This window comes from Dermochelys coriacea, chromosome 25 (assembly GCF_009764565.3).
Source record: "Dermochelys coriacea isolate rDerCor1 chromosome 25, rDerCor1.pri.v4, whole genome shotgun sequence".
In the NCBI taxonomy this organism is placed as follows: Eukaryota; Metazoa; Chordata; order Testudines; family Dermochelyidae; genus Dermochelys; species Dermochelys coriacea.
The window spans coordinates 6631361-6644494 of record NC_050092.1 but is presented as its reverse complement, the minus strand read 5'-3'; the positions used below and the strand labels follow the sequence as shown (position 1 = coordinate 6644494).

Below are 13134 nucleotides of genomic sequence, written 5' to 3'. Positions count from 1 at the left end.
TTTTAGCTTTCTCTGGGTTGCTAGGCACAGAGGACCAGGCAAACTGGCTCAGACCATTGGTCCGTCTAATGGACAATCTTTGACAGGGGCCACTGCCAGATACTCTGGTGGAAGATGTGAAAAATTCAGCAACAGATAGGGAAAGGTTCTTCTTTGCCCTTGTCACTTGGCGGTTGGATTAGGCCTAGAAGCATAAGGGTTTTATATCCCCTTATAAACTTGTATCCTGTCTAGTGGAACTGTCAATGTTCTGATTACCCATAGAACTCTCTAGTCCTTTCTTTGAGGCCTGCTAATTTCTTGGCCATAACAGTATGTTGAGGCAGTGAGTTCCAAAGGTTAATGATGCATTGCAAAAAACGGTATTTCCTATTATTATGATCTACAGGGACCTCTCTGGAGAGAAGATTTGGAGTAGTAGGGGGCTTTTTAATGTAGACAATAATGGCATAACTAGGTCCAATGACAATTTCAGGCTGAAATTTTTTAACAGTGAGCATAATTAACCATTGGAACAGCTCACTAGGGGAATGCGGTGGATTCTCCATCACCTGAAATCTCTAACTCCAGTCCAGGTGTCTTTCTAAAAACCACACTCTGGCTCAGTCAGGAGTTAGGGGTGTGATGCAGGAACCACAGGGTGGAATTATCTAACCCGTTATGCAAGAAAGGAGATTAAGTGATCAGAATAGTCCCTTCTGGCCTTAGATTCTATTAATTGATCCCGCAGTAATGGCTTGTGGGCCGATGGATGGAGATGGCAACGCGGGCCCTGCACTCCCCAGGGATTCTCTGCCAACAGCTTCCCTTTTTCTGTGGCAATGTTGCAATGCAATGTCTCAATGAGGAATTCTGCTTCCGTTTCCTAGGCCCAGCACACAGAGTGTCTGAGCAGGTACGAGGAGCCCCTGGTCAACGTATGAGATGCCGGATGCAGCCAGCCACCTGCCCTTCTTCTACGGCAGCATTTCTCGGTCGGAGGCTGAGGAGTACCTCAAACTGGCCGGCATGTCGGATGGTCTCTTCCTTCTACGCCAGTGCCTGCGCAGTCTGGGGGGCTACGTCCTCTCCATGGTGCACAACCTGCAGTTCTACCACTACCCCATCGAGCGCCAGCTGAACGGCACGTACGCCATCGCGGGGGGCAAGGCGCACTGCGGGCCGGAGGAGCTCTGCGAATTCTACTCCAAGGATGCCGACGGGCTCTGCTGCACCCTCCGCAAGCCCTGCAACCGCCCCAGCAGCGTGGAGCTCCAGCCCGGCGTCTTCGACAGCATGCGGGACAACATGGTGCGCGAGTACGTCCGGCAGATGTGGAAATTGGAGGTACTGGATGGTCCCAAGGCAAAGGCTGTATTCAGTCTTGCTGCCGCTGGTCACATTGTCCCTCAACTCCTCCTCCCTCCCGTCGTCTTACACCGACTCTTCTCTATCCATTTCCACACGCTCAGCACAACTGGGGCTCCTGCCATTTGGAAAAGCCTCCCTGAATCTTCCTCCCTTTTCCAGTTCCCGCTGCAGACATAGCTCTGAGCCTTTAGCCTGTGCCTTCAAATTCCTCTCTCCCTCTGCTCCGGCTTAACAAGATAGGTCCTGTCTGTCCTGCATGGCCATTGCAGAGCTCACAGCATAAGAGAGCCCCAGTGTCCTGGCTACAGCGGGGTAGGTGCTATTGTTTGGGTACTCAGCCCAAGCTGGCTGTGCTTCAGGGGTGCTGTACGGGACTTGTACAGAGCCAGACCCTGAGATGCTGATTCCGCTTTTCCTCGGTTCTTTCATCACCGAAGTCACGGGGAGTTTTTCTTGTGGATGCAGGAGCTGGTGCATCGAATCAGAGCTAGCTATTTGTCTATTTATTCCCATTATGAAATAAGTAGAATGACACCTGTCCAAGGCTCTAGGCAACGTACCAGACAACAGTGCAGGCAATTTAGATCTCGGCAACATTAATCTGATCAGGTCAGCAAGGGCTCAGCCAGCCCTGCACAGAACTCCTTTCTGCCCTTCCTCCACTCACTGTTCTAACAGAAATAAGCCCTTGCAATGGTGTTGCCAACCTTCTAGGATTGTACTGGAGTCTCCAGGAATTAAAGATCAATCTTTAATTAAAGATTATATCATATGATGAAACCTCAGGGAATACGTCCAACCAAAACTGGCAACCCTGCCTTGCAACAGAAACGCATCACCAAATCAATGGCTCGTCTATGTTATTAATAGTATTATGAGAGCACCTAGGAGCCTGATTCCCAGTCCTGGACCAGGACCCCATTGTGCTAAGAATGACAAGACATCCTTTGAGGGTGGGATGGCAAAAGCACCTAGGAGATTTGGGTACCCATTGCCCATCAGAAATCAATAAATCTCAAAGGTGGCTGGGAAAGACTCCCAGCTTTACAGCTGCAGTGCTCCACAGGTTCTTACCTGGTGTTCTTGTAGCCGCCAGGTGCAATCCGAGAGGGGTCGTAGAGAGCCTTGGCAGGATGGGCATCATCCACATGCTGGGCTGTTTGGGCTGGTCTACACTACGGGGAGGATCAATCTAAGTTACTCAACTTCAGCTACGTTATTAACATAGCTGAAGTCAATGTACTTAGATCTACTCACCGCAGTGTCTTCACTGCGGTGTGCGTCTCCCGTCGATTCCCCTAGCGCGTCTCGTTGAGGTGGAATACCGGAGTCGACGCTAGAGTGATCGGCGATCGATTTATCGCATATATACTAGACACGATAAATTGACCCCTGCTGGATCGATCGCTGCCCGTCGATCCGGACGGTAGTGTAGACAAGCCCCTCAGACACAAAGGAGATATAGGTGCTTACATGCAAGTACAGGTTGTTAATATAAAGTGTGCCATCTACAGGCAAATAAGAAAATGTAACTGTCCACATATGTGGGAGTCATAAACTTGCCGTGCACTGTGAATGGCTTCAAGATTACATTGCTCTTAACAGGGAGTAGGGAGCAAAATAAAGGGAGACAGAGCAGCAGGAGAGAGTTTAAAAGACCTCTGGATTGACAATGGAAGTCAGACCCCAAGGCTTGTGACCAGCTCTAACAATAGTCCTCTTCTAAAGGCCACCATGACCTTCTGCTTCTCTCACCTGCAAGTCGGTGAGCTCCCTTCCTTTCCCCACAATGGGTAGCGAGGGGTGGGAGGGACAGGGATGCTTTTGGACAAAGAAGTCACTCTGGATTTAGACGGGAGCAGAATTCAGCCCAGTATCACTCCAGTGGTGTGGGCAGCCAGAGCTTTATCGGTGACCAAGAGAGTGATTCTGAGGTCTCCTGAGAGTTCACTATCACCTGCCCAAGAGGATGCAATAAAAACCAGTGCTGCCCTGGGTAGAATGGTCTCCCTTCTTGCTTCCTTGCAGGGCGATGCCCTCGAACAGGCCATCATAAGCCAGGCCCCTCAGGTCGAGAAACTTATTGCCACCACTGCCCATGAGAAGATGCCCTGGTACCACAGCAATATCTCCCGGGATGAGGCTGAACGCAGGCTCTATTCCGGAGCACAGCCTGATGGGAAATTTCTGTGAGTATCCAAACTGCTGGGAGATACCTGCTCCTATTACCGTGATCCCCCAACCCCGTTCCGCCCCGTCTGCTTGTTTCCGAGGCGACGTAGAGAGGGTGTCATCAGGGCAGGGCCAGCAGCTGAGCCCATGTCCCAATTCCCCACATTTCAAGAGGTGGGGGGCAGAGGAATGAACCTTGTGGAGCTCCACGGGGAAGCTCTGGAGGCCCAGGAGCAGCTCCCCTTGACGTTAAGACGTGAGCCCAGAAAGGACCAGAACAGTGCTGCTGTGAAGTGGGTGCGGGGAGATCGGCGAGGACAGGGCCAGTGTGGTGCGCCGGGTCTCTGCCTTGAGATTAATACCCATCCAGGAGATGTGAGAGCCCCAGGATTTGGAAACCAGGCTTCTGGCCTGTTCCACGGGGGAGCAATCCCCCCTCCCCATGGAAAGATGTGGCCCAGGTGGGAGGGGGTGACCTTTCCCAGAGCTCTAGTACAGGTGCCTCGTGACCATGCACAGTAATTTCACGGGGCGAGCCCCAAAGCCAGCCACTTTGACCCCCTCCTCCTTCCCACCCAGACTGCGAGAGAGGAAGGAGAATGGCACCTATGCACTGTCCCTCGTCTATGGGAAAACAGTGTATCACTACCGCATCGACCAGGACAAGTCCGGCAAGTACTCCATCCCCGAGGGGACCAAGTTTGACACGCTGTGGCAGGTATGATACTGCAGGACGCCCTCCCCAGCCCTCCCTTCCCCGAGTCAGGAGAAGGCAAGTTGTCTCTGTCTTGGGGGATAGAGCCTGAGCTGCAGAAGCCTTGTGATGCCCGACCAGGAGAGAAGAGCTCTCTCCAGAGGCAGCATTAACCCTTTAGACCTCAGTTTCCTGCTTCCTATATCCACTCCCCAGTCAGTTCTGTGCAATAATACTAGCACTCTCTGCTGTAGATCTGAACACGGTCTCTCTGAAATAACCCTTGCCTTGCTACACCTTGGGCACTTCTCGGAAGGACACCACCACTTTGTGTGTCTAAAGGAATCGAGAGGATCAGTGCCCTTTATTTCTAGCCCCCTGGCCACTTAGACTTTCATGGGCAGGAACCCATGGGCCCTGTTAACTTTCATGGGCCCTGTTAACTAAGCCTGTACTCTGTGGGCATACATCACGGTACCTAGCCATAAGATCAGCCCACGTAACGCTAGAGATTCCTGCCTACGAGTCCTGACTCATCTGCCTATCCCCTGTCCCTCCCTTGTACTGTGAGCCACCTCCTGCTGCTGTGATGTGTCTATAGCCAGGAAACTTGAATGCCTTTTGTCTTCTGCGAATGCCACCTTTATTTTTCAAAGATCTCTCTCGTGTGCATAGACAGCAGCCATTTTGGTCCCAGAACTGCTGCAGTCTGCTGCACAGAAGACACACGCCATGGTCTCTCCTGGACGACCATTCTGTTTCAGAGCAAGTCTTGAGGGTTTTTAATATGTTTGAATTCCGCATGTGAACAAAAACAAAATGTTTTCACACAGATGGAATTGTGTTGACTGCCCATTGCTGTGGGGGTGGAGTGACAGAGAAACTTCTCATATGCTATAGCACCAGCTTGGGAGACCCAGGTTCAAGTCCTGGTTCTGCATGAGCCAGTGATGGGGGATGAAAAACTCTACTTGGAATCAGGCACCTGAACCTAGTATCTCAGGGACGTGCCCAGCCACCAGGCTATAGAGTGGAATGAGAGTCTTACTCACAATCACTGAAACCAACACCGCTGTGAACTGTTTTGGCTTCAATCCTGTTTCATTTAACTGGAAATGTTACAATCGGTTCTATTCCTACAAACTTTCCTTTTCTCCTTGTTCTCTTTCCCTTTGTGTAGTAACAACCCAAGTCCCTCTCCCCAGCTCTCCCAGCCAGTGGGGTTTGTAAGTACAGAGCAAAGAGGGTCCCGAGTATGTAGACAGATGAGAGGACCTAATAGGCTAATGGGGGCCTGTCCACCACCAATCTAAGAGAAAGAGATACTATAAACCACAAATGTTGCCTAAAATGTTGTAAAATGTTGTAAAACAAAGCGGTGATTTTCCTCCTTTTCCTGATTCCTCCCCCAGCTAGTGGAGTACTTGAAACTCAAGCCAGACGGACTGATATATTTCCTGAAGGAAAGCTGCCAAAATCCCAATATGCCAGCAGGTGAGTTGAATCTTAAGGGCAGAACCAGCCATCTTTGGCTGCGAACACCTAACCTCGCCTTCATACTGGGGATCTACCTTAGCTCTGGGGTTCTTTCAGTTTTCTGGTGGATCTGCTCAGCTGTTCTCTTGCTTCCTGCCATATTAGACCAGATCACTGGGACCATCTCATTTAGTATCCTGCCTCCTGCCCGCCCTGTCTCTTTCTGGGATTTTTGCACATCTCTCTCTGAAGAATCAGGCAATGGCCAGTGTTGGACAGAGGATACTGGGCAAAAGGCCCTTCATCAGCTCGGGGACAGAAATTGCAATGTGTGCGTGTTTCATAGCAGGTTCCGGCATTGGCCTATCCTGGCTCTTGCTAAACTGCAGCATAGTGTCACTTCGTCTTGGCCAAGGGCTATGATAAGGGCTAACAGGGTAGGAGCTCAGCTCCCAGGCCTGCACTCCACACTGAGACAGCTCCCCTCCTCTCCTGTGGCTGGGGGGAGAGCTCTGCCGACTGTTTCACTCCACATTAAGCACTGCTCTGGTCTGTTATCCAACCTCTGCCTTAGCAAACCAGCCCCTGCATCATGCTAGGGCAACGTCTGGCCTGCTGTTAGTCCATCGGGGCTGGAATTCCACTGCTGCCAGATTGAATTGGTCTGGTGCCCTGCAACTGAAAGGGGGTTGATATTTCAGATGAAGGCAAAACCAATCCCTCCAAGGCACCTACGGGTAGCCCATTGCGCAAAGCTGAACATGGTGGAAATAAACAAAGACAGGGAAGACAGCGATGTTGAAGCCAGATCCAGAGATAGGACAGAAGGGGTCAAGGCCTCAGCTGGCATAAATTGGTTCCATTGAATCCAGCCGCTGGTTTTCATTTCCACACTGAGGTATCAGTCACCCTGCGCCCTTGTTTAAGCAGGAAGGACAAGGGGCTCTCTCTGCCCCATGATTCCTGATCCACCGCCAAGCATGTTGAATGGTTCTGGCTGTGTGTCCAGAGGAAGGGAAGGGGTTTATTTTTTATTTGCTTCGTTTCTGTCTCTCCCTGGCTGTTTTAGTCCCGTTTTTGTTTAAGCTGAGTATATCTCCTGCTGGGGAGCGCTGCCAGATGGACAGCCCTGGATTCTTAAGGTCTTTTATTCCCACAGCAGGGTCAGTCTGAGCAGCAACAGGGCAAGCTCCCTCGCACCATACCCAGCCAATATGCCTACATTCTGGTTGGGAGGGACACACAATTTGGGTGCTTAGCACCTCGGACAATCAGGGCCACAACGTTCCAAGTCGGGCAAGAATTTAGTGGCCACTTAGGCAAACGTTGGCCTCCGGAGCTTGCCTGAGGTCACTGTGAGACAGTGGCAGAGCTGGGAAGAGAGTCCCAGGGCAAGATTTTCCAAAGTGACTCATGATTTTGGGTGCCCCCCTGGAGACACCTTAAAGGGGCCTGATTTTCAGAGGGCAGGTGCTCAGTGCTCCCTGGAAATCAGGCCCCTTTAAGGTGTCTTAAGCTGGGACCCCCAAATCAGGACCATGTCTAGTCAATCTCAGATCAGTGCCCTGTTCGCTGGACTGCAGTATTTCTCCTGGGGCAGGAGCAGAACTCGTTGTTCCTGCTGCTAGCCACGGGGTTCCCTGCACCCGTCTCCTCCCACCCACACCGGAGTCTGGGGGTCTCATCCTCATTGACTCCACTTTGTCAGTGCAGTGCGAACTGGAATCAGGCCTGGGCAAAAGAGGTGCATGGAAACCCCTTTGCGCCCAGACCTTTGAGCAGGGCAACGAGCTAACATCTCTTTCCTGATTTTCAGCAACCATGGCACCAATCCCGCCGGCCCACCCCTCTGGAAGCGTAAGTTTGGGGTGGTATCTCCTCTCCATCCCTCCAGAGATTCTCACGTCCTTGCCTTTTAGGCCTGGGGAGAAAATCCTGCCTTTCTCTTACTGGAATGTAATATGGGTAGCTTAAACCTGCGGCCCTTCCCGCCTTGGGGCAGCGGGGGAAGGGGAAGTGGCTGGGCACAGATACAGCTGGAGATGGAAGCAAGTTTCCGCCATGCAACATGTAGGCCTATGATTTGGGGAATCAAGCTCAGCCCCAGGCCGGCCTGCCTGGCCGAGGCTGGGAACACTCAGGCAGACCTGCCTAGCCACTGGCTTTTGGCCCGATCTTCGTGCTCCTGCTTCTCTGCCTTTCTGACTGCAAAGTACTGCAGGGAGTCTCAGGACTCTGGGGTGGGAGAGACACACAGGAGGACTGAGGAAGGGAACTCCCAGCTCTATTGGGCCTTCGTTTACATGAGTCTCAGTGCCTGGCTAATAAAGGATGATTCATCACAAGAAGGGTGCACTCGACTCTCCAGACAGCCTGCCCCTTCTTCCAGGTTTTGTGCCTAAGAATCCACCTTAGAATATCCATTTCCCCTCGCACTAGGAGCGGGATCTATAGATTTATTGGGGGCAGAGCTGGACTCCAGATTGGCAGCAGAGTATCTGCCACCTGATGGATCCCAGACTGGCTCCCGCCGATCTGCCCCAGGGGTGCACACAAGCCATGCCTGGAGAAGAAAAAGCAAACTCCTTACCAGCGTTGAAATGGTGGCCTGGATCCCTACTCCCCACCCCCTTCCGTCTACAGATTGTGTGTGGGGTGGAAGGGACAGCATGGTGGATGGGGCTGCCCTCTCTCTGTGTCCTTGGGGCACAGGCAGGGTGCATGTACTGCCCCAGTAGATGATGCTAGCTAGAAAGGTCTGCATAAGCAGCAGCCAGAGAGTGGGCACACAGAGCCAGTGATCTCCTAGAGCCATAGGGATCATGGGAAGGCACTGCTTCTGGAGGGTCCCTGTCCCCCACCCCAATTGTTTCCTTCATGGGCACTGAGTTTTTTTTTTCCCCAGGGGTGCTCCACTCTTGCTTTGCCCCGAGGCCCCACTCCCACCCCAGGCCTCCCCAAGACCCCTCTCCCCAAGGCCCCCACTCGCTTGCTGCTTTCTGCCCTCCCCCAAACCCCTCCCCAGCTGCCAATCAGCCGCTTGGCAGTGCCTCCAGGCAGCTGTTTGGCAGCACCTTGATCAGCCAATCAGAGGCGCTGCCAAATAGCTGTGGCTGGTGGGTGCTGAGCACCCACTATTTTTCCCCCATGGGTGCTCCAGCCCCAGAGCACCCACGGAGTCAGCGCCGATGGGGTATTAAATGCATCATTGACTTAATCACTGTTTCTCTCCCAGGCCCATAGACACCTGGGGGCTCTTAACGCAGACGGATACACCCCGGAGCCCATAGGTGAGTATCGCCTCAGAGGCCGCCCTTCCTGTCGGTACAGATCCGGGAGCGGGCGCCCCAGGCCAGCCAAGCTGTGGGACGCGAGCTAGTGATGCCCCATGAACCTGCAGCTACAACAACGCAACAGAGCGTTTACACAATGCCTAGCACGTCAGCACCACCTTCTGGCTAAGAGAGGTGCTACAAGGCTTTCATAGAATCACAGAAGATCAGGGTTGGAAGGGACCTCAGGAGGTATCTCGTCCAACCTCCTGCTCAAAGCAGGACCAACACCAACTAAATCATCCACTCAAGGCACCCCAGGGCAATCCAAAGGTCCCATTTGTTTTACAGGGCCCCAAACCACTTGCATGAATGCAATTAAACGATCGCTCCCAGGAATAAACCAAACCCAGCCCAGTCCTGCCTCCCCCTTCCCCCGCCTCACTACTATCTGTGGGCTCGAATCCACAAACATTGAAACATGGGCATAATGCGACTTCAGGGGCACTGCTCACATGTGAGAAGCCGTGCACACGGCAAGCGTGTTTAGGATCAGGGTCCGGGGTAGTGGGAGTACTGACACACGCAACTCCACCCAGCAGTAGGAGTGGGAGAGGCCGGCACAGGCTGGAAAGCCAAGAGAAGTGACTGAGAGGGAGGCTGGAAGGTCAGCGCAGGGAGGACAGTGGCCAGAGGGAACGGGGAGGCTCGGGGTTCTCCCGAGGGAGTGACAGGCAGGGGGCGCGTGACAGTTCCCTGATCTTGTTCTCCTGTGGAAGGCTCAGGGAAATCACGCCTCCTGCCCATGGACACCAGCGTCTACGAAAGTCCCTACAGTGACCCAGAGGAACTGAAGGACAAGAAGCTCTTCCTGAAGAGGGACCACCTGATGATTGATGAGGTGGAACTGGGGTCAGGGAACTTCGGCTGTGTCAGGAAAGGAGTCTACAAGATGCGGAAGTAAGTGCTGTCCAAAAGGGACGAGAAGGGGAGCATGGGCCAGACTGCGCCTAGGATAGAGATGGGCCAAACCCATCCCATGTCAGAGGTATTTGGTTCGGACCCATCTCTAGAGCAGATGCTGTACCAGGGATGGAGACAGGAGTGTCTGTGCTAATAGGGGGGAGGGCAGGGCGTGTGCATGGGAAAGTTATTGGTGAAAGTTGCAACAGCGACTTCGTGTGCACTGGGGAATGTGGTGCGCATTGGAGAGGCGAGCGATGGGAACTCGCACATTGACTGCCAGCACCGGAGGTGTCTGCTGGCCAGAGGTGAATTCAGAGGCGGAGCTCATGGTTTTAAGGAAGGCACCTTGATCCGCTAGATGGGGTATGGGATTGTGAAGAAGGAGAAGGATTCTATTCCTGGCTCTGCTACTGACTCCCTGTGTGACCCTGGAAATGGTCCCTCGCCATTGTGTGCCTCAGTTTCCCCACCTGTGAAATGGCAGTAATCATACTGATCCTGCTTTGTAAGGTGCCTTCAGAGCTATAGATTATAAATGCTACGTGTTATTACTGTGCTAGAAAGGGGGAGGGAAGAGACTAACTGCCCCTGATTGCACAGTCTGAGACAGAATTGCTGTCATTTTATTTCTCTAGCTACCGTTTCCTGTCCTTGTGTACTCGAATAGGGTTCCCCGGGGCACTGCTGCAGGAGCACCTCACCCAGAGTTAATCTGCAATAGCCTTGCTTCACAGACCTGTAGCCCATGACCCTAACTGGGAACGAGATGCCCTAATAATATCATTACCCCAGGCATTGTAGATACAGCCTAGTGAGCCACCAGCTTTAAACGGTACCACTAATCGGTGGTTCACGTTACTGGCTGTGATACACTCCATCATCTGCAGCTTAACCCAACCCATGTGCGCTCCTCCTCTCGCCCCCTGGCTAGAAAGCAGATTGACGTGGCCATCAAGGTGCTGAAGAGCAACAACGAGAAGGCCGTGAAGGATGAAATGATGAAGGAGGCACAGATCATGCACCAGTTGGACAACCCCTATATCGTCCGCATGATCGGGGTTTGCGAGGCAGAGTCCCTGATGCTGGTCATGGAGATGGCCTCGGGTGGGCCTCTCAACAAGTACTTGTCTTCCAAGAGGTGAGTGTTCTTTGGGGTATTGAATAGCCATGGTTGGCTGATTCCTCTCCCCTTCTGGGCACTGTCCTGTCAGACTCAGAGTAACGGCAGACGACTTGCTTTGAAGGTGGAGGGATATGGAAAATAGTCCCAATAAAACACTAGGGAGCTCTCTGAAACATTCCTAGCCTAGTCTGGCCGTGGCACATGTAGGACGGGAGGGGTGAGACAAATGGGTTCTTGGCACACATGTGGGGTGACCCACAGAATGCGCTCAAGCTTTTGCCTCTCAAAGGATGAGACAACATCTCTGACTCCTGAGACGTTTATATCCCACACTCAGGTATCATTTGCCTGTCTGCCCTCTGACCTGATCTCATCTAACACAATGCAAATAATAAGGAAGAATCGAAATGCTCAAAATGTTCTATTGGGCCTTTCCATCAACAGATAATGTCCTGTCCAGCCGACCAGCTTTCTCGGTTTCCCAGCCCGGTGATGGCACTGCTTGGTGATATGGCCATGTTCCACATGAGGCCTGGAGTGCCATCAAGTTCTAGCAACAATATGTCAGCAAGCTGGTGGTGGAGAATCTATTGACTGGCTAGTGGAATTGCCCAATAAAGTATTGTACTTGCTAATGTGTGCATATCATGGTCTTCTATTGTGTGTAACCAGAACTATGCAGCTGTGTGTCACAGGCCCTGTACTGCTAATAGCTAATGGAGATTTTCTTTTACCTTGGTTAGTAAGAGCTGATGCTTCTGGAGTAGGAGAGTCTGAATTCTCTGCTCACTGTGGCTGTGAAGCTCCGAGGGCCATGGTAATGAGTTTCCTACTTCTCCAGGGATTTCTTGCTGTATTGCCCTCTTTTTCCTTTGCCCCAGAGAGGAGATTCCAGTGAGCAATGTGGTAGAGCTGATGCACCAGGTGTCTATAGGGATGAAGTACTTGGAGGAGAAAAACTTCGTCCACAGAGATCTGGCTGCCAGAAATGTCCTGCTCGTCAACCAGCATTATGCCAAGATCAGTGACTTTGGACTTTCTAAGGCTCTTGCTGCTGATGACAGCTATTACAAGGTAAGTGTAAGCACAGCCGAGGAATCACGGACTGGGGCACATCTACAGAGTCAGCCCCGATGGAGTCTGTGCCCTTCACTCCACCTGTTAGCAGAAGCCATGCACGCCTCTCACACGCGTGCCGTTGGGACGCTCACCCCGAACACCCTATGACCTGACCCTTTCTGGCTTGCTGCTGATACCTAGAGCCATTCCCAGGAGCTCTACCTTGTAATCACCCCAAGTTCTTATCATGCCTGTTGCTTATATAATGCCGTAGCTGTACAAGGGGCTTTGCAAACTTTCAGAAAGCCGGTCCCTGCCCCAAGGAACTTACAGTCCAACACAGACAGATACAATGGAAGGCTAAGAATCAGGGGTAAGAATGAAGATGCATAATGCTGGCAAGGAAAGAAACACACCAGAGGAGAGTTCGGTGAAGGGATCTGAAAGAGGTGGAGGGGGGCTAGATATGTATCACGAGAGGCTGGGGGAGGGGGAAGCAAGAAACAAGAGCTGAGATGCTGGCAGCCGGGAGCTCTGCTGAGCCTTGAGGGTGACAAGGGGCTCAAAATACACATGGACAAAGGGAGGAGGGAACCAAAGGGGGGGGCAGGGGCGGTGGGTGATGAGGTGAAGCTGTGGAAGAAGAAGGTTATTTTCACTGTAGCCATGTGGAGAAGGGAGGAGCGAAGCAGAGAAGCTAGAGAGCGAGGGGAAGAAGGAGCGATGCTGAGTCGATTGGAAGCTCGTCAGGGCAGGGACCAGCTTTCTGTTCTGGGTCTGTAGAGTGCCCAGCACAAGGAGCCCCATTCCCTAAGTGGGGCCCCCAGGTGATCCCACAGTAGAGATAGTAAATAACAATAGTTGCCAACATAGCCGGATGTGGCTGCCACACGATGGCACCATTCGCACAGTGATCTCTCCAGACACAGCTTAGGCCCCAGTTTCATTTCTGAGTGTGTGTGAGTGTTTTGTCATGTTTTAACCCAGTGGCACACGCATCTGCCAGGTGACACCATAGAATC

At 52.3% G+C, this 13134-nt stretch overlaps 1 protein-coding gene across 5 annotated transcripts in view; it reads left to right on the top strand.

Annotated features, from left to right (window-relative positions):
- LOC119848431 (tyrosine-protein kinase ZAP-70) overlaps positions 1–13134 on the top strand; it is a 43617-nt gene that overhangs the window by 25947 nt on the left and 4536 nt on the right. For 4 of the 5 annotated variants that reach the window (XM_043502765.1, XM_043502766.1, XM_038384238.2 and 1 more), the window contains 9 exons: positions 870–1326; positions 3379–3539; positions 4102–4240; positions 5629–5710; positions 7509–7549; positions 8928–8982; positions 9744–9924; positions 10862–11068; positions 11935–12127. In XM_043502765.1, the coding sequence (XP_043358700.1) occupies positions 925–1326; positions 3379–3539; positions 4102–4240; positions 5629–5710; positions 7509–7549; positions 8928–8982; positions 9744–9924; positions 10862–11068; positions 11935–12127 (1461 nt within the window). In that variant the 5' untranslated portion in view covers positions 870–924. The remainder of the gene's footprint in view (positions 1–869; positions 1327–3378; positions 3540–4101; positions 4241–5628; positions 5711–7508; positions 7550–8927; positions 8983–9743; positions 9925–10861; positions 11069–11934; positions 12128–13134) is intronic. The other variant, XM_043502767.1, reaches the window with a different exon arrangement.